Source organism: Heteronotia binoei, chromosome 16 (genome assembly GCF_032191835.1).
Source record: "Heteronotia binoei isolate CCM8104 ecotype False Entrance Well chromosome 16, APGP_CSIRO_Hbin_v1, whole genome shotgun sequence".
NCBI classification, from domain to species: Eukaryota; Metazoa; Chordata; class Lepidosauria; order Squamata; family Gekkonidae; genus Heteronotia; species Heteronotia binoei.
Window position 1 is genome coordinate 55,122,577 of NC_083238.1, and position 17,811 is coordinate 55,140,387.

The window sequence follows — 17,811 nt, forward strand, 5'->3', positions numbered from 1 at the left end:
CTACTAGCAGCCAGAGGATGTGGCGATGGCCACAGGAATAGATAGCTTTAAAGGGGGGTTAGATAGTTTCATGGAGGATAAAGTCTGTCAATGGCTACTAGCCCTGGTGACTGAGGGGAACCTCCACATTCTGAGGCACTCATCCTCTGAATCCCAGTGCCAGATGGCAACATCAGGGTCGGCCTCGGCTTCTCTGCCCCGTTGTTGGTTGGCCACTGTTTGAGACACTGTTTGAGACAGCTTCTCCCAGATAAGAGTCCACGCATTTAACCGCTACACCAAACAAGAACACAGCTCCCTCTGAAATCGTCGGCATCAGGGCTTTTTCTGCAACAGGAACTTCTTTGCTTATTAGGCCACGCCCCCCTGATGTAGCCAATCCTCCAAAAGCTTTACAGGGTTCTTCTTACAGGGCCTAATGCAAGCTCTTGGAGGACTGGCTACGTCAGGAGGTGTGTGGCCTAATATGCAAAGGAGTTCCTGTTACAAAAAAAAGCCCTGGTCTGCACCATCATAATTAATAAAAACACCGCCCAGGGCCGGATTAAACCCTGCAGAGGCCCCTAGGCAGTCAAAATCTCGGGATGCCCCTCGCAAATTATCTCAGAGTTGGAGTGGCCACCCCACCGTCTTGCTGCATCCTGCAGGCACCTTGTGTGACTCTTGCAGCCCCTTCCACTCCATTGGCCCGCTGGGGAGAAGGCATTTGTCTCTTTAAATCACTTCTCCAAGCCAAGCCAGCTGGTGGTGCAGAGAATGCATTGAAAGTTGCTTTCTTTCCGCCTCTCTCTCTCCCTCCCTCCTGCCATCTATTGGCCAGCCTGCATCCCATCTTGTGGCTCTCAAACATCTGACGTTCGTGTCTTGCGGCTCTCTTGAGAGCCAGTTTGGTGTAGTGGTTAAGTGTGCGGACTCTTATCTGGGAGAACCGGGTTTGATTCCCCACTCCTCCACTTGCACCTGCTAGTATGGCCTTGGGTCAGCCATAGCTCTGGCAGAGGTTGTCCTTGAAAGGGCAGCTGCTGTGAGAGCCCTCTCAGCCCACCCACCTCACAGAGTGTCTGTTGTGGAGGAGGAAGAGAAAGGAGACTGTGAGCCTCTCTGAGACTCTTCAGAGTGGAGAGTGGGATATAAATCCAGTATCTTCATCTACCTCACAGGGTGTCTGTTGTGGGAGAGGAAGGTAAAGGAGATTGTGAGCCGCTCTGAGACTCTTCGGAGTGGAGGGTGGGATATAAATCCAGTATCTTCATCTACCTCACAGGGTGTCTGTTGTGGGGGAGGAAGGTAAAGGAGATTGTGAGCCGCTCTGAGACTCTTCGGAGTGGAGGGTGGGATATAAATCCAGTATCTTCATCTACCTCACAGGGTGTCTGTTGTGGGGGAGAAAGGGAAAGGAGATTGTGAGCCGCTCTGAGACTCTTCAGAGTGGAGGGTGGGATATAAATCCAGTATCTTCATCTACCTCACAGGGTGTCTGTTGTGGGGGAGGAAGGGAAAGGAGATTGTGAGCCGCTCTGAGACTCTTCGGAGTGGAGGGTGGGATATAAATCCAATATCATCATCTTCTTCTTCTCAAAAACCCCTTTGCCAAAGCTGCAGAGAGAGGCAAACTTGGAGGCGACGCCAGCAGCAGCCGCACCAGGTAAGTTGGGCAAAGAGCAGCTCAGTTGCTGGCTGCTTGTGCAGGCTGGGAGGGCTGCAATCAGGGACAAAACCAGGGGGACAAAACCAGCCCGGGTCTCCTAAGCCAGTGCCTACTTGGCCTAATTGTTAATCCGGCCCTGACACCGCCTTACCAAATGTCGGAATTCCACAGAGAGACTCCCGTTTGCCGATTCGTCCATGGCCATCGCTTTGACGTGGGTGCCACAAAGGACGAACCTACGGCTGCTGGAAGACAGGGTACGACAAGACACGTCGCAGGAGTGCGGGAACGTGGGGAAGACGTCCCAACATTTAAATTAAAGCTGTCCCCTCCCCACCCCCATTTAAATTTCCTTACCTTATCGTAGAAACATTCCTGGGTCAAAGAAGAAAAGAACACAAGAAACGCACCGCGTTAACTCTTTGTAATGCGGAATGCCTAATGCAACGACGCCTCCCTATTTCAGAGACTGCTCGTTCAACAGGAGAATAACGAGAGATTAAAGAAAACCCACGTCAACGGGGGTATTTCTGGTTTATGGAGAGGCGTCAACGAGGTGTTGGCAGAACCGGTTGACGCGGATTTCTGCGGGAACGGCCAGTGTGGTGAAAGGATTGAGCTGAGTGTCAGGCTAGACCCCCGGGGCCCACTCTGCCATGGACGTTTGCTGGGTGACCTTGAGCCAGACATCCAGACCAATTTCCCACTAGCTGTACGCCACTCTCATGCTCCTCTTCTCAGTGGGGCTTCCACTGAATTTCACACTATCTGCCCCAGGGCTGCAACTCGCCGAAATCCGATGGATTTCTCAGAGGTTTGATTCAAACATGTAGGGAAAAGGAAAGGAAAGGTCCCCTGTGCAAGCACCAGTCGTTTCCGACTCTGGGGTGACGTCGCATCACGGCGTTTTCACGGCAGACTTTTTTACGGGGTGGTTTGCCATTGCCTTCCCCAGTCATCTACGCTTTCCCCCCAGCAAGCTGGGGACTCCTTTGACCAGCCTTGGAAGGAGGGAAGGCTGAGTCAACCTTGGGCCGGCTACCTGAATCCAGCTTCCGCCGGAATCGAACTCAGGTCATGAACAGAGAGTTCAGACCACAGTACTGCAAGTACTGCTGCTTTACCACTCTGCGCCACCGGGCTGCTTTTAAAGATGTAACACACATATAAACATATTTCTAGTTTGCTATTAGAAAAAAGAATACATTAAAAAATAATGGAAGACGGGTTAGTATATGTAATGAGATCCCACTGTATTTTTATGTATTCTTTTGTAAGTCAAACCTCTGAGAAACCTATGCCCTCATTTTAACGCAGAGCTAACATCACAACACACTCTCATTTATTGCACTTCACACCCAGGATACGCAATGGGTTTAGTGCATGGACACCGATCTGCTATTCCAACTTAATGGTTGTTGTTTCAGCCCAGTTAACATTAACTAACAAATCGCCAGATCCCAATTTGTGATTCTTTTAATCTGCTAAAAAACATTTCCATGACTCTGCACACTAACTCACTGCCCACTTTCTCTATGGGTGTTTTTACATTCAGTTTGATCCAGAGTTTTAGAGTTTTCAAATCGCCGGCCACCGTTCCACTTTAATTATTTTCCTTTTACATTGGGGGATTTGCTCTGCTCATTTTGCATAGCCAAACTTCTATATTTCCTGCCGAAAGCATTTCAATTTTTTTTGGGGGGTGGGGGGTCTCTGATCAGAGGGCAGCCGGAATACCAGTGCTTAGTTAAATGTATACGATTGCTTGGAAATCGTGTCAACACTGCAAAAACAATACACATTTAAATTACAAGATGAGGCAAGCAATGATATGTAAAAATTTCAAGTGCTGTCAGTTCTCATGCAAATTATTGCACCTTGTGGCTTTTGGAGGAGTCTTTTAAAACGCATGAAAACTTGTACAATACAAGTTTGAAACGCCTGAAGAGAAAAGACCGGATCAAAACTAGTTTCGAGAAAAATGTTGCAGCAGCAGCAGCAGCGCCAACTCATCTCACCGAAACAAATGTAGATGCTTCGGGCAAGAACGTTAGGTAATGTAAAAGGTGAATTTCCAATGCTGTGATAGAGAGTCACAAACTGTCAGTGTAAAAACACCCAATATTTAGGACTGCTTGCCATTCCATCCTATTGTCCGATGAAGTGTGCTTTTAAGCACACAAAAGCTTACATTCTGAATAAAACTTGGTTGGTCTTAAAGGTGCAACTTGCCTCCTGCTTTTTTCTACTGCTTCAGACCAACGTCGCTGCCCGCCTGAATCTATCCACCTGAATTACAGTGAGAGCTATCCGTGTCTCACTCTGATGACTCAATAAAATAAGTCTCAGCTCTTCCTGTTTTTGTAGAACTGAAAACGGGCCTGGCTACCGGTGTCACACATTCTCGAGATGATGCTAGAAGATTGCATGAACTGTTACAACTGCTCAAAGAAACGGCACCTACTTGTCCACAGTGGCTTTCACTTTGATCTGATAATTCAGCTCCGGCAATTTAATCAGCAGCCTAGGAGGAAACACAGAGCAAAAGTTCAGGCTCGGTATAAAGAAGCAAATACTTTTACTAGCAAACCACCCCCCCCCCCCCCCCCCCCCCCCCGCTGCTGCAATTGCCTGGTGGTGGAAAATGCCAGCAAACCCATGGAGTTTTCAAGGCAAGAGAATTTCAGAGGTGGTTTCCCATTGCCTGCTTCTGTGCTACAACCCTGGACTTCCTCGGTGGTTTCCCATCCAGATACTAACCAGGGTTGACTCCACTTAGCTTATGAGATCTGAAGAGATCAGGCTAGCCTGGGTCATCCAGGTGAGGGCTTGTAATTGTCTAGGCCAGGGATGGCCAAACTGTGGCTCAGGAACTACATGTGATCTGCCGGACGAGCCCAAGCGACACCAGCCGCAGCTGCTGCTTGCAATGTTAACAGGCTGCTTTTCGGTCTCCTTTTGTTATTTCCGGACGGCACAGCCAAGAGATGCTGAGGGAATTACTGCCCCCAGATCTACCTGGACTGGCTTAGGAACTAAATGGTGGTTATCAGCTGTGAGATCCACGCTGGGCAACTGTAGAGGCTCAGCTGTCTGCCTGGTAGGTTCCGAAGCAGAAGAGAACTGCTGCTTTGAGATGAACTTATCCTGCACTCGCTGCACTTTAAGTGGGTTATTTTAGCACCTGACACTTTCCTCTAGCACTTTAATGTTTTCTGGGTTGGATCCTATAGAGCCATTGGAATTTTGTTTTAACACTGATTGATTGTATTCCTCAAAGATTTCAGGTTTTTACGGCTGGTAACATCATTAGGGTTTGTAGAATCTTTCAGGCTCAAGTGCCGTGTTCTACTGGAGAAAGTTTTCCTTCCAGACGTTTCGTTCTCAGCTGCAGAGAACATCCTCAGTGGCGTTGCAGCCGGAGCAGGCGCTCTGACCTTCTTGGCTGCTGTGCATTGAGTGGGCTACTGTGCATTGAGTGGGCCCACTCAATGCACAGCAGCCAAGAAGGTCAGAGCGCCTGCTCCGGCTGCAACGCCACTGAGGATGTTCTCTGCAGATGAGAATGAAACGTCTGGAAGGAAAACTTTCTCCAATAGAACACGGCACTTGAGCCCGAAAGATTCTACAAACCCTAATGATTGTATTCCTGTTTGTAAGCTTTTAAACTTTTATGGTAAATTGAGGGAGGGATATAATTAATTAGTGAAATTAGATTTATTTAAATTGAATCTTATAAGTGCTACTATTTTGAATCAGTTTTTTAGCTAGTTCATTGGGTAGATTAAATTGGGGTGGATTGATTTGTTTTGGGTTGATTTAGGGGTGGATATTGATTAAAATTTGGAATTAATCGGCTAAGGGTTGTAATCAGTAGTAGGGTCAATTTAATATAGAAATGTTAGATTAGGTTAGTTAATTAGTGGCTATTGGAATCAAGTTGTTAAGAGTGCGTAGAGTGTTGTACAACGAGCACATGCTAGCTGGACCATCTCGGCCCGATAGCACTGTGTGGGGAGGGTTATGTCTTGGTCGGGGATTCCGGTCGTGTGGGGGCGGGACAGATATGGTGGTGGGACTAGGTCTCAGTGTTTTGGAAGAGGCCAGAGATGCAGGAATGCTCGAACCTCTTCCCACCTATGTCCCATCCCTCAGTATGTCAGTTGTGGGACTAGGACAATTTACCCAGCTCCAACATTGATGTTGATTAATGCCAGGTCTATCAACAACAAGACCTATATTTTACGAGAGTACTTCATGGAGCAACGGATAGACCTGGCATGTGTGATTGAGACCTGGGTGTAGGAGGGCGAGACTGTCACCCTGAATCAACTTGCCCCACCTGAGTTATCGGTCCTTCATCAGTCTCGGACGACCAGGTGGGGTGGGAGGGTGGGGGGGTTGCAATGCTCATTCGTGAATCTTTCTCTTTCAGGGCACTCCCTGCCCCAAACATAGTCGGCATTGAATGTGTCGGTCTGGTGTGGGAGGCTGAGGAGAGTTTGCCTAGCACATCCCCGGAGAGCCTGCCTGCCCTGCTGGACGATGCGTCGACCTGGGCGCAGGACTTCCCCAGGCTATCGGTCCTGGGGGATTTCAATGTCCATGTTGAAGATGCAGTGTCTTTGCAGGCGCAGGACCTAGTGTCCTCCATGGAGACACTGGGACTCAGCCAGATTATATCGACCTCCACTCACCAGGCTGGTCACACGCTGGACTTGATCTTTGGGGCTGGGATAACACCTGATCTGATAGCTGTTGACACAGTTCCATGGTCAGATCATTATGCCCTGAAAGTCCGACTGGACTTGCAGCCCTCCTCCTGTCTGGGCGGCAAGCAGATTTATGCTCACCGTGGAGCCAATTGGACCCAGAGTGGCTTCAAGAGGCTCTGCGGGATCTGATGCCCCCTGGTAGGTCGTTAGATAAGCTAGTAGAGGACTGGTATTCCTGGTTCTCTGCGGCCATTGACGACATTGCCCTCCAGCGCTCTCTTCGTTGCCGTACTAAATCAGCTCCATGGTATACCCTGGAGCTGAAGAGGATGAAGCGGCAATTTAGACGGCTAGAGCGAGTGTGGCGGAGGTCTCATGACAAAGGGTCTAGAACTTCTTATAGAGCATTTATGAAGACCTATGAGAAGGCAGTGAAATCCACTAAGAAGGAATTCTTTGTGGCTTCCATTGCGTAAGCGAATTCGCGGCCAATTATCTAGGATAATTCATTCATTAATTATCTAGGATAATTCGTTTGTGGCCAATTATCTAGGATAATTCGTTCATTAATTATCTAGGATAATTCGTTCGCAGCCAATTATCTAGGATAATTCGTTCATTAACTACAGCGCCTACAGGCAATCTAAAAGCTAGGGAATTGGATATAGGCTGTGAGGCTTTTGCGACCTACTTTGCTGACAAGATCTTGACTCTCCACCAGGCTCTTCCAGCCACAGTTGATACAGTACGGGAACTGGAAGCCCGTTGTCCGTCCTCTGGACCCATGTTGGACCACTTCATCCGTCTTTCTTGGAAAGATGTGGACAGGATCTTGGCTGCAGTGAAGCCGACCACTTGCCCACTTGCCCTGTCCATCCTGGCTTCTTAAAGCAGGTGGCGAGGGTATCCAAGGTCCTTTAACTGACATTGTTAACTTATCTCTGAAAAAAGGGACTTTTCCAGCTAAACTTAAAGAGGCAGTGGTTCGTCCGCTTTTTAAAAAGCCATCTTTGGGCCTGATGATCCTGGCCAATTACCGCCCAGTGTCAAATCTACCATTCCTAGGTAAGGTAACTGAGAAAATGGTGGCAGAGCAGTTCTAAGCTTACCTGGAGGATACCTCTACCCTTGATCCCTTCCAGTCTGGCTTTCGTCCTGGCCATGGGACGGAGACTGCTTTGGTTGCCCTCACTGATGACCTAAGAAGGCATCTGGATCAAGGCGGGTCAGCGCTGTTATTACTGTTAGATCTTTCGGCAGCATTTGACACGGTCGATTACGATCTAATGACCCACTGCCTTGCCGATATAGGAGTTCAGGGGGAAGCCTTACAGTGATTCTCCTCTTTTCTCCGTGATCGGGGACAAAGGGTGGCAATTGGTGAGCAGATCTCTCTGCGGCACTCACTCGAATGTGGTGTGCCGCAGGGAGCTATTCTCTCGCCAATGATGTTTAACATCTATATGCGCCCCCTTGCCCAGACTGCCCGAGGTTTTGGGCTGGGTTGTCACCAGTATGCAGATAACACCCAGCTCCATCTGCTGATGGACGGCCAAGCAGACACCACCCCGGAACATCTGACCAGGGCGTTAGAAGCTGTGACTGGATGGTTGCAGTTAAGCTGGCTGAAGCTTAATTCAGCTAAGACAGAGGTCCTGTACCTGAGCCGGAACATCTGACCAGGGCGCTAGAAGCTGTGGCTGGATGGTTGCAGTTAAGCTGGCTGAAGCTTAATCCAGCTAAGACGGAGGTCCTGTACATTCGTCTCCCCACCCTGGATGGTGCTCCTCTTGTGCCATCCAAGAAAGTGAGGAGTCTGGGCATGACACTGGATGTCTTCCTTTCCATGGAGGCCCAGGTCACAGCAGTTGCGTGATCTGCATTTCATCATCTTCAGCAGGTCAAACAGCTAGCGTCCTATCTGATCCCCCATGACTTAGCTACAGCGATCCATGCAATGGTCTCTTCCAGATTGGACTACTGTAACTCGCTTTACGCAGGCTTGCCTTTGGGGCTGATTCGGAAACTCCAACTGGTGCAAAATGCGGCTTCACGGCTAGTAACTGGACTGCCTTTACGGGCAGGCAGTTGGCCAATGCTGTGCACATTGCACTGGTTACCGACTGAGTACCAAATCCACTTCAAGGTTTTGGTATTGACCTTTAAAGCCTTACGCAGCCTGGGGCCAACACACTTGTGGGACTGCCTGTCCCCATACGAGCCCCGAAGACTAGTTGCGATCGGCCAACCAATACCTTCTGGCCATCCCCGGCCCTAGGGACGTCTGGCTTGCCTCAACCAGGGACAGGGCTTTTTCAGCCCTGGCCCCGGCCTGGTAGAATCAGCTCCCTGTGGAGATCCGGGCCCTACCGGATTTACTTCCATTTCGTAGGGCCTGCAAGACGGTGCTGTTTCGCCAGGCCTTCGGTTGAGGCAGGCAGACGTCCCTTCATTCTACTGCTTATACCATCTGTTACCCTCCCCCACAATGGGCTATGAAATTACAACGAGCCGGAATATCTGTTTTATCTGAAATATGTGCCTGCCCACCTATGTATATTTCTTGTATATTATTGGTATATTATTGAGTTATACTGTGTTTTGATTGTTTTATTACGACTGTGATCATAATATGACTGTGATCGTAAAATATACATCGACCAAATGAATAAATAAAAAATAAATAAATAAGAACATAAGAAAAGCCATGTTGGATCAGGCCAGTCCAACACTCTGTGTTACACAGTGGCCAAAAATACACAGGCGCCATCAGGAGATCCATCAGTGGGGCCAGGACACTAGAAGTCCCCCCACTGCTCCCCCCACCAAGCACCAAAAATACAGAGCATCACTGCCCCAAACATAAGACCATAAGAGAAGCCATGTTGGATCAGGACAATGGCCCATCCAGTCCAACACTCTGTGTCACACAGTGGCCAAAAACCCAGGGGCCATCAGGAGGTTCATCAGTGGGGCCAGCACACTAGAAGTCTTCCCACTGCTGCCCCCCCACAAGCACCAAGAATACAGAGCATCATTGCCCCATACATAAGAGAAGCCATGTTGGATCACACCAATGGCCCATCCAGTCCAACATTCTGTGTCACACAGTGGCAAAAAAACCCTCAAGTGCCATCAGGAGGTCCACCAGCGGGGCCAGGACACTAGAAGCCCTCCCACTGCTCCCCACCCCAAGCATCAAGAAGACAGAGCATCACTGCCCCAGGCATAAGAACATAAGAGAAGCCATGCTGAATCAGGCAACGGCTCAGCCAGTCCAACACTCTGTGTTACACAGTGGCCAAAAATACCCAGGTGCCATCAGGAGATCCATCAGTGGAGCCAGGACACTGGAAGCCCTCCCTTTGTTGCCCCCCCAAGCACCAAGAATACAGAGCATCACTGCCCCAGACAGAGAGTTCCAATGATACGCTGTGGCTAATAGCTACTGATGGACCTCTGCTCCATATGGTGATCCAATCCCCTCTTGAAGCTGTCTATGCTTGCAGCCGCGGCCACCTCCTGTGGCAGTGAATTCCATGTGTTAATCACCCTTTGGGTGAATAAGGACTTCCTTTAACAATAAATATTGGGTGGATGGCTGAGTGAAAGAGGCAAGGAAAGGGCAGAGGATACGGGGTATGTCAGGAAGAGGGAAAGAAGAAATAGCATGGAGAGGAGGATACAGGGGAAAGTTAGACACCTCCTGCAAGTCGTTGTCTTTCCCTCTCCCCATTTCGTTTGTTGGGACACCAACAGCTTCACAGAAGACGTTGGCTTCCCCCGACCGAGGAAACACCTTCTAGGATTCTACTCACATTTGGTAACATGAACGGCAAGAGAGATCTTTTACTCACCTAAGCTTAACAGTGAACTGTATCAAGGTTTTAAGGACCAAAGGCCTCTGAGGATGTGTGGGCATGCATGGCTGTTTCTCAACGACAAGGGAACTGACGTGAAAGGGGAAAGAAGAAGAAGATGAAGAAGGTTTTGGATTTATATCCCGCCCTCCACTCCGAAGAGTCTCAGAGCGGCTCACAATCGCCTTTCCCTTCCTGCCCCACAACAGACACCCTGTGAGGTCGGCGGGGCTGAGAGGGCTCTCACAGCAGCTGCCCTTTCAAGGACAACTCCTGTGATAGCTATGGTTAACCCAAGGCCATTCCAGCAGGTACAAATGGAGGAGTGGGGAATCGAACCCGGTTCTCCCAGATAAGAGTCCGCTCACTTAACCACTACACCAAACTGACACCGTTGTTAAAACCAACTACAAGCCAGCTTTGTGGAACACTGATAGATATGCAGCGGGCTTCTGTCTCACTGAAACAGATTTCTGGGTCATGGCACGGCAAAGTATATATACAATTCAAATTTCAGACAGGAAAGATATAAGCCAGTTCCCCAGCGTGGCACTCAAAGGCACCACGGCGCCCACTAGTACTTGATGCCCACCAGCTTTTCAGAAAAAGGGCGGGGTCACAGTATAGCAAGGTTTGTTATTGGCCAGCCTCATTCAAATGAAAGGGTTTTCCATTGGAGGTTCAGAATGACTAGTAAACAACTGGGTGTTCTTTAGTTTGTACGTGGTTCCATTCCCTTTTCAGTTTTTCTTTCTTCCCTGGTTCCATTCCCTTTTCAGTTTTTCTTTCTTCCCTGGAGGGAGGTATTTCATTTGGCTCCACCTCCCATGGAAGCCATTTTGGGGCAGTGCCAACAACCAAAGATGCCTGCAGGCTCAAAAAGGTTCATGGACCCCTGCATTAAGTAGCTCATTGGATGGGAACAATAGAAATGGCCATGTTTAGTCAGATTATACGTCACAGGATAGCTCGTGTACCTTTGGAAGAGGCTGTAAAGCAAAAAGTTGACTCTTTCTAGCAAGTGGGGCCTTTGCAAGGGGATGGAGTCCCCCTCGTAAGTCAGTTTGACCAAGAACTCATCGAGCTTTTCCAGCTGCCGTCTGATTTGAAAGAGGCTCTCTGCCAACAGTGTGAAACTAAGAAAATAAAAAAGGAAAGATTAGGTTACAGGAGTCTCTGTCTCCCTCTCGTGCACTCACAAACGTACGGACTGGAATAAAAATCCGGAAGCGCATGCGTTGCAAGATAAACGGCAAAAAAAAAAATCAATCAATCAATTTGTTTTGGACTCTCACTGCGAAAGAAATCTGCCTTAGCTCTCTGTTTCACGCAATTCAGAAAGAAAACCAGATGTGGTTATATCACTCTGCCGACCATCAGCACTGGTTAATGCCCGCCACTACCTGCATTTACTTAGAACAATTTTAAGCTGTCTCTCCAGGAACCTGCCTGAGATGCTTACCAATAAAAACTATCAACTAAAACCTAGCATTTAAAACCCTGTCCAGTACAAAAAGAAAGGCTAGGAAGACAAACCTCTGAAAGGTTAAAAGGAGCAGTATAAGAAAGTCAAAAGAGAACTGTTGGATCAGACCAGTGGTCCATCTAGTCCAGCATCCTGTCTCACAGAGTGGCCAACCAGTTCCTCTGGAGGGCCAACAACAGGGCACAAAGGCCAAGGCCTTCTCCTGAGAAGAACCTCAGAAGATCCCTGCTGGATCAGACCAGGGAGGGTCCATGTAGTCCAGCATCCTGCCTCACAGTGGCCAACCAGTTCCTCTGGGGGGCCAACAACAGGATATAAAAGCTGAGGCCTTCCTAAGAACATCAGAAGAGACCTGCTGGATCAGACCAGTGAGGATCCATCTAGTCCAGCATCCTGCCTCACAGTGGCCAACCAGTTCCTCTGGGGGGCCAACAACAGGATATAAAAGCTGAGGCCTTCCTAAGAACATCAGAAGAGACCTGCTGGATCAGACCAGTGAGGATCCATCTAGTCCAGCATCCTGCCTCACACAGTGGCCAACCAGTTCCTCTGGAGGACCAACAACAGGGCACAAAGGGTGAGGGCCTTCTCCTGAGAAGAACCTCAGAAGAGCCCTGCTGGATCAGACCAGGGAGGGTCCATCTGGTCCAGCCTCCTGTCTCACAGAGTGGCCAACCAGTTCCTCTGGAGGGCCAACAACAGGGCAGAGAGGCTGAGACCTTCCCCTGAGAAGAATCTCAGAAGAGCCCTGCTGGATCAGACCAGTGAGGATCCATCTAGTCCAGCATCCTGTCTCACACAGTGGCCAACCAGTTCCTCTGGGCGGCCAACAACAGGGCAGAGAGGTCAAGGCCTTCCTAAGAACATCAGAAGGGCCCTGCTGGATCAGACCAGCATCTGGTCTCACACAGTGGCCAACCAGCTTTTCTGGAGGGTAAAATATACAGGGCATAGAGGCTGAAGCCTTCCTAAGAACATAAGAAAGCCCTGCTGGATCAGACCAGTGGTCCATCTAGCCCAACATCTTCTCTCACACAGTGGCCAACCAGTTCCTTTGGTAGGCAAACAACAGGCATAGGGGCCAACGCCTTCCCCGACGTTGCCTCCTGGCTCTGGGATTCGGACAATTAGTGCCTCTGGATGGGGAGGTTCCCCTCAGTCTTCTTGGCTACTGATAGACTTATCCTCCATGAATACAACTCAGAGTAGAATAGTGTGGCTCAGTAGCAGAGGGGCCATGACTCAATGGTAGAGCCTCTGCTTGGCATGCAGAAGGTCCCAGGTTCAATCCCCAGCATCTCCAGTTGAAAGGTCCAGGCAGGAGGTGATGGGGAAGACCTCTACCTGAGACCCTGAAGAACCTTTAGAGGAGTCGTGGCACAGTGTTAGAGCCTCTGCTTGGTATGCAGAAGGTCCCAGGTTCAGTCCCCGGCATTTTCAGTTGAAAGGTCCAGCAAGGAGGTGATGGGAAAGACCTCTACCTGAGACCCTGAAGAACCTTTAGAGGGGCCATGACTCAATGGTAGAGCCTCTGCTTGGCATGCAGAAGGTCCCAGGTTCAATCCCCAGCATCTCCAGTTCAAAGGATTAGACTGGAGGTGAGGGGTAAGACCTCTGCCTGGGACCTTGTCTGAGTAGACAAGACTGACATTGATGGACCCAGGATCTCATTCAGTAGAAGGCATCTTCATATGTTCATGTGTTTTTTTAAAAAAAAAAAAAGTCTGAGGGAACAAAGACATTTGGGATTTTAAATGTTTACCAGTTTTGAAGCTGGTCGAGCCCACCATGGAGAGGACCCCCGATGCAGGCGATCTGCTGGCGCCTCTTCCATTCCAGCAATTCCTCCACCAGTGTGTTCTTCATCAAATCTTCCATTTCCTTGATGACCTGGGCCAGTTTACTGAGCACTTCCTAGCCTCCCCCAAAAGAGAGAAGCGCGTAAGAGAAACGAAAACACTTTGAGATACGGGTGGTCTAATTTTCTTTGCCCCCTCTGGAGCAACGTTCCCTCTAAGTTGTGGAGTCTCGTGAGCTAAAATTCTATTTTTGTGAGCTCCTGGCATTAAAGCGGCAAGCGCCTGCATGAATGAGTTTGCTCTAGGGCGATTTTTCCGGAGCTGAGACAAAAATGTGTGAGCTGGAGGCTGAAACACTGTGAGCTGGCTCACGCTAACTCAGCTTAGAGGAAACACTGCTCACCACCTCCCTAAAAATATCACACAACAGACCAGCGATCGTATGTTGCCTGACAAGAAGAAGATAGAAGAAGATATTGGATTTATATCCCGCCCTCCACTCCGAAGAGTCTCAGAGCAGCTCACAATCTCCTTTACCTTCCTCCCCCACAACAGACACCCTGTGAGGTAGATGAAGATATTGGATTTATATCCCGCCCTCCACTCCGAAGAGTCTCAGAGCGGCTCACAATCTCCTTTCCCTCCCTCCCCCACAACAGACACCCTGTGAGGTAGATGAAGATATTGGATTTATATCCCGCCCTCCACTCCGAAGAGTCTCAGAGCGGCTCACAATCTCCTTTCCCTCCCTCCCCCACAACAGACACCCTGTGAGGTGGGTGGGGCTGGAGAAGGCTCTCACAGCAGCTGCCCTTTCAAGGACAACCTCTGCCAGAGCTATGGCTGACCCAAGGCCATGCTAGCAGGTGCAAGTGGAGGAGTGGGGAATCAAACCCGGTTCTCCCAGATAAGAGTCTGCACACTTAACCACTACACCAAACTGGCTCTCCTTAGCAAGGAAGGAAGTCCATCAATGCATTCTCTTGGTTCCATCCAATGCTCCTTCTAAGCTGCCGTTTTGTGAGCAAAAATTCTACTTTGTGAGCTCCTGGCATTAAAGCGATGAGCTCCTGCATCAATTAGTTTGCTCTGGGGCCATTTCTCCTGAGCTGAGACAAAAATTTGTGAGCTGGAGGCTGAAAAACTGTGAGCTAGCTCACACCAACTCAGCTTAGAGGGAACACTGCTCTGGAGATATATTACTGGATTTAGCTTCCTGAAACTAGGTATTGGAATGAGCGACTCAGCAGGCCTGGACTTGGGGCAGAAAGAGGACACTACATCGCTCTAAGGGTCAGGGGTGGAATTCTAGCAGGAGCTCCTTTGCATATTAGACTACACACCCCTGATGTAGCCGATCCTCTGAGAGCTTACAAAAAAGAGCCTTGAAAGCTGGTGGAGGATTGGCTACATCAGAGGGGTATGGCCTAATAGGCAAAGGAGGTCCTGCTAGAATTCCATCCCTGTTAAGGGGATATAAGTGTTCTCTCCTCGAATGGGATGTCTCTTTCCATCTCACGTAGGAAGCTGCCCTATGACTAGTGTGCCCTTGAAGCTGAGTTAGCGTGAGCTAGCTCACAGATTTTTTGCCTCCGGCTCACACATTTTTGTCTTCGCTCAGGAAGGATGGCCCCTAAGCCTAAGCTTCCTTCCTTCCTTCTTGTGGCTCTCCAGCATCTGATGTTCATGCCTTGTGGCTCTCAAACATCTGAGATTTATTCTATGCGGCTCTTACACTATGCAAGTTTGGCCACCCCTGGTCTAGAGGAACTGATCTTTATAGACCAAAGCTCGGAGTGACCCACAGCACAAGGCTGGGATGAAGCTGTACGTCGGCTCCGAGCTTCAAAGAATAAAATTGGAAGCCTCGAGTAACACATATGCAGGAGGAGGAGAATATGGGGCCTTTTTCACCCCTTTGCAGGGTGCAGCTATTATTAGCTCTTTGGAACTTCCAGCTCAGGGGTAGCCAAACTTGCTTAACGTAAGAGCCACACAGAATAAACGTCAGATGGTTAAGAGCTGCAAGATGGAAGGAAGGAAGGCAGGCAGGCAGGCAAATAGACGGGTGAGGGAGAAGTGAAAAGAAAGCAACTTTAACTTTAAAAACATTCTTCACTCCGCCAGCTGGCTTCATTTGGAGAAGTGATTTAGAGAGACAAATGCCTTCACTAAGCCGGCTGATGGAGTGAAAGAGCCACGTGTGGTTCCCGAGCCACAATCTGGCCACCCTGTTCCAGCTAAACCAAAACTTCTCTCGCCTGGCTCTCCTGCAGTCCTCAGCAAAGTTGGGGGGGGTGTTGACAGTGACGTCATTGTGATGTCACCGGCGCGCGTGGGGTGGGGGGGGTGGGATGACCACAGGGCGTGCAGGCACCCCTAGCACCGGGCCTCTTGGTGCCCCTCTAATTCAGCACAGGAGACAGCAGGGGGAGGAACGGCAAGCATCTTAACCCACCTTTCTCCTGAAGTCTACGGTATTGAGCATTTCCTGCAACATCAGCATCTCCTGCTTTACAGCAACGTTGTTTTTGTCATTCTGTTCTAGAAAGAGGAGCAAAACAAGCCTGCGTCAATAAAGCAGGTGGGGGGAAAACCCAAACGGATCAAAAGCACACTGTTGCACTGTAACTTATCTGGGAGGGAAATTCTGCAAGATCATTCTGTGGCTACTGTGCTGAATGCGCAGATTTCTTTAGGCCTCAGCAAAAACCTTCAGCGGGAGGGAAGCTGGAATGGTACAGCCGCATATTGACATGTCTCACAAGCTAAGCAGGGCTGGTGCCTGGATAAGGGACCACCAAGGAAGACTCTGCAGAGGAAGGCAATGGAAAACCACCTCTGATTCTCAGATCTTGGAAGCTAAGCAGGATAGGTCCTTGGATGGGAGACCACCAAGGAAGGCTCTGCAGAGGAAGGCAATGGCCAACCACCTCTGATTCTCAGATCTTGGAAGCTAAACAGGCTAGGCACTTGGATGAGGGACCACCAAGGTAGGCTGTGCAGAGGAAGGCAACAGCCAACCACCTCTGCTTCTCAGATCTTGGGAGCTAAGCAGGATAGGTCCTTGGATGAGGGACCACCAAGGAAGACTCTGCAGAGGAAGGCAATGGCCAACCACCTCTGCTTCTCAGATCTTGGAAGCTAAACAGGATAGGTCCTTGGATGAGGGACCACCAAGGAAGACTGTGCAGAGGAAGGCAATGGCCAACCACCTCTGATTCTCAGATCATGGAAGCTAAGCAGGATAGGTCCTTGGATGAGGGACCACCAAGGAAGACTCTGCAGAGGAAGGCAGTGGCCAACCACCTCTGATTCTCAGATCTTGGAAGCTAAACAGGCTAGGCACTTGGATGAGGGACCACCAAGGTAGGCTGTGCAGAGGAAGGCAACAGCCAACCACCTCTGCTTCTCAGATCTTGGGAGCTAAGCACAGTTGGTACTTGAATGGGAGACCACCAAGGAAGGCTCTGCAGAGGCAGACGATGGCAAGCCACCTCTGAAACATCTCTTGCCAGAAGAAGGAGGAACTTGCATTCCCCCCCTCTGGAAAAGGATGGATCACCTGACTCGTTGCCCACAGCCGTCTGGCAAACACTTGCTTCAGCTTCACATTACTCACCTCAACATTCTTCCTCAAAAATATTTTAGGGAAAAAGCTTACCCATGCCCTGCATTGTTTTGTAGCGGAAGTCAAACTCCTCTTGCAAATCTTCCAGGTATTTGACATCCTGGTCGGTCATCTGCATTTCAGATTTTTTTAAAAAAATTATTTCTTTGCGAAGGGATGCAGCTTTAAGCCAAGCAATGGGCACTCCAGGAGGGAACGAAACAGAAGCCATGTTGGATCAGGCCCATCCAATCCAACACCCTGTGTCACACAGTGGCCAAAACCCAGGGGCCATCAGGAGGTCCACCTGTGGGGCCACAACTCCCACAGTTCCCCCCCATACACCAAGAAGATTCAGCATCACTGCCCCAGACATAAGAACATGAGAAAAGCCATGTTGGATCAGGTCAATAGCCCATCCAGTCTAACACTCTGGGTCACATAAGAACATAAGAGAAGCCATGTTGGATCAGGCCAATGGTCCATCCAGTCCAACACTCTGTGTCACACAGTGGCCAAAAAACCAGGTGCCATCAGGAGGTTCACCAGTGGGACCAGAACTCCAGAAGCCCTCCCACTGTTGCCACCCAAGCACCAAGAATACAGAGCATCCCTGCCCCAAACCTAAGAACATAAGAGAATCCACATTGAATCAGGCCATAACCCAGGTGCCGTCAGGAGGTCCACCAGTGG

At 49.5% G+C, this 17,811-nt stretch overlaps 1 protein-coding gene across 1 annotated transcript in view; it reads right to left on the reverse strand.

Annotated features, from left to right (window-relative positions):
- The window catches only part of LOC132585257 (signal transducer and activator of transcription 4-like), a 48,534-nt gene extending 31,184 nt beyond the window's left edge, over nucleotides 1–17,350 (reverse strand). Inside the window, exons 1-8 of the mRNA XM_060257060.1 lie at nucleotides 17,173–17,350; nucleotides 15,967–16,052; nucleotides 13,472–13,623; nucleotides 11,201–11,359; nucleotides 10,221–10,313; nucleotides 4,113–4,172; nucleotides 2,006–2,023; nucleotides 1,800–1,893 (exon numbers count right to left, since the gene is read on the reverse strand). Coding sequence (XP_060113043.1) covers nucleotides 1,800–1,893; nucleotides 2,006–2,023; nucleotides 4,113–4,172; nucleotides 10,221–10,313; nucleotides 11,201–11,359; nucleotides 13,472–13,623; nucleotides 15,967–16,052; nucleotides 17,173–17,350 — 840 coding nt within the window. The remainder of the gene's footprint in view (nucleotides 1–1,799; nucleotides 1,894–2,005; nucleotides 2,024–4,112; nucleotides 4,173–10,220; nucleotides 10,314–11,200; nucleotides 11,360–13,471; nucleotides 13,624–15,966; nucleotides 16,053–17,172) is intronic.
- Nucleotides 17,351–17,811: the final 461 nt, after the last annotated feature.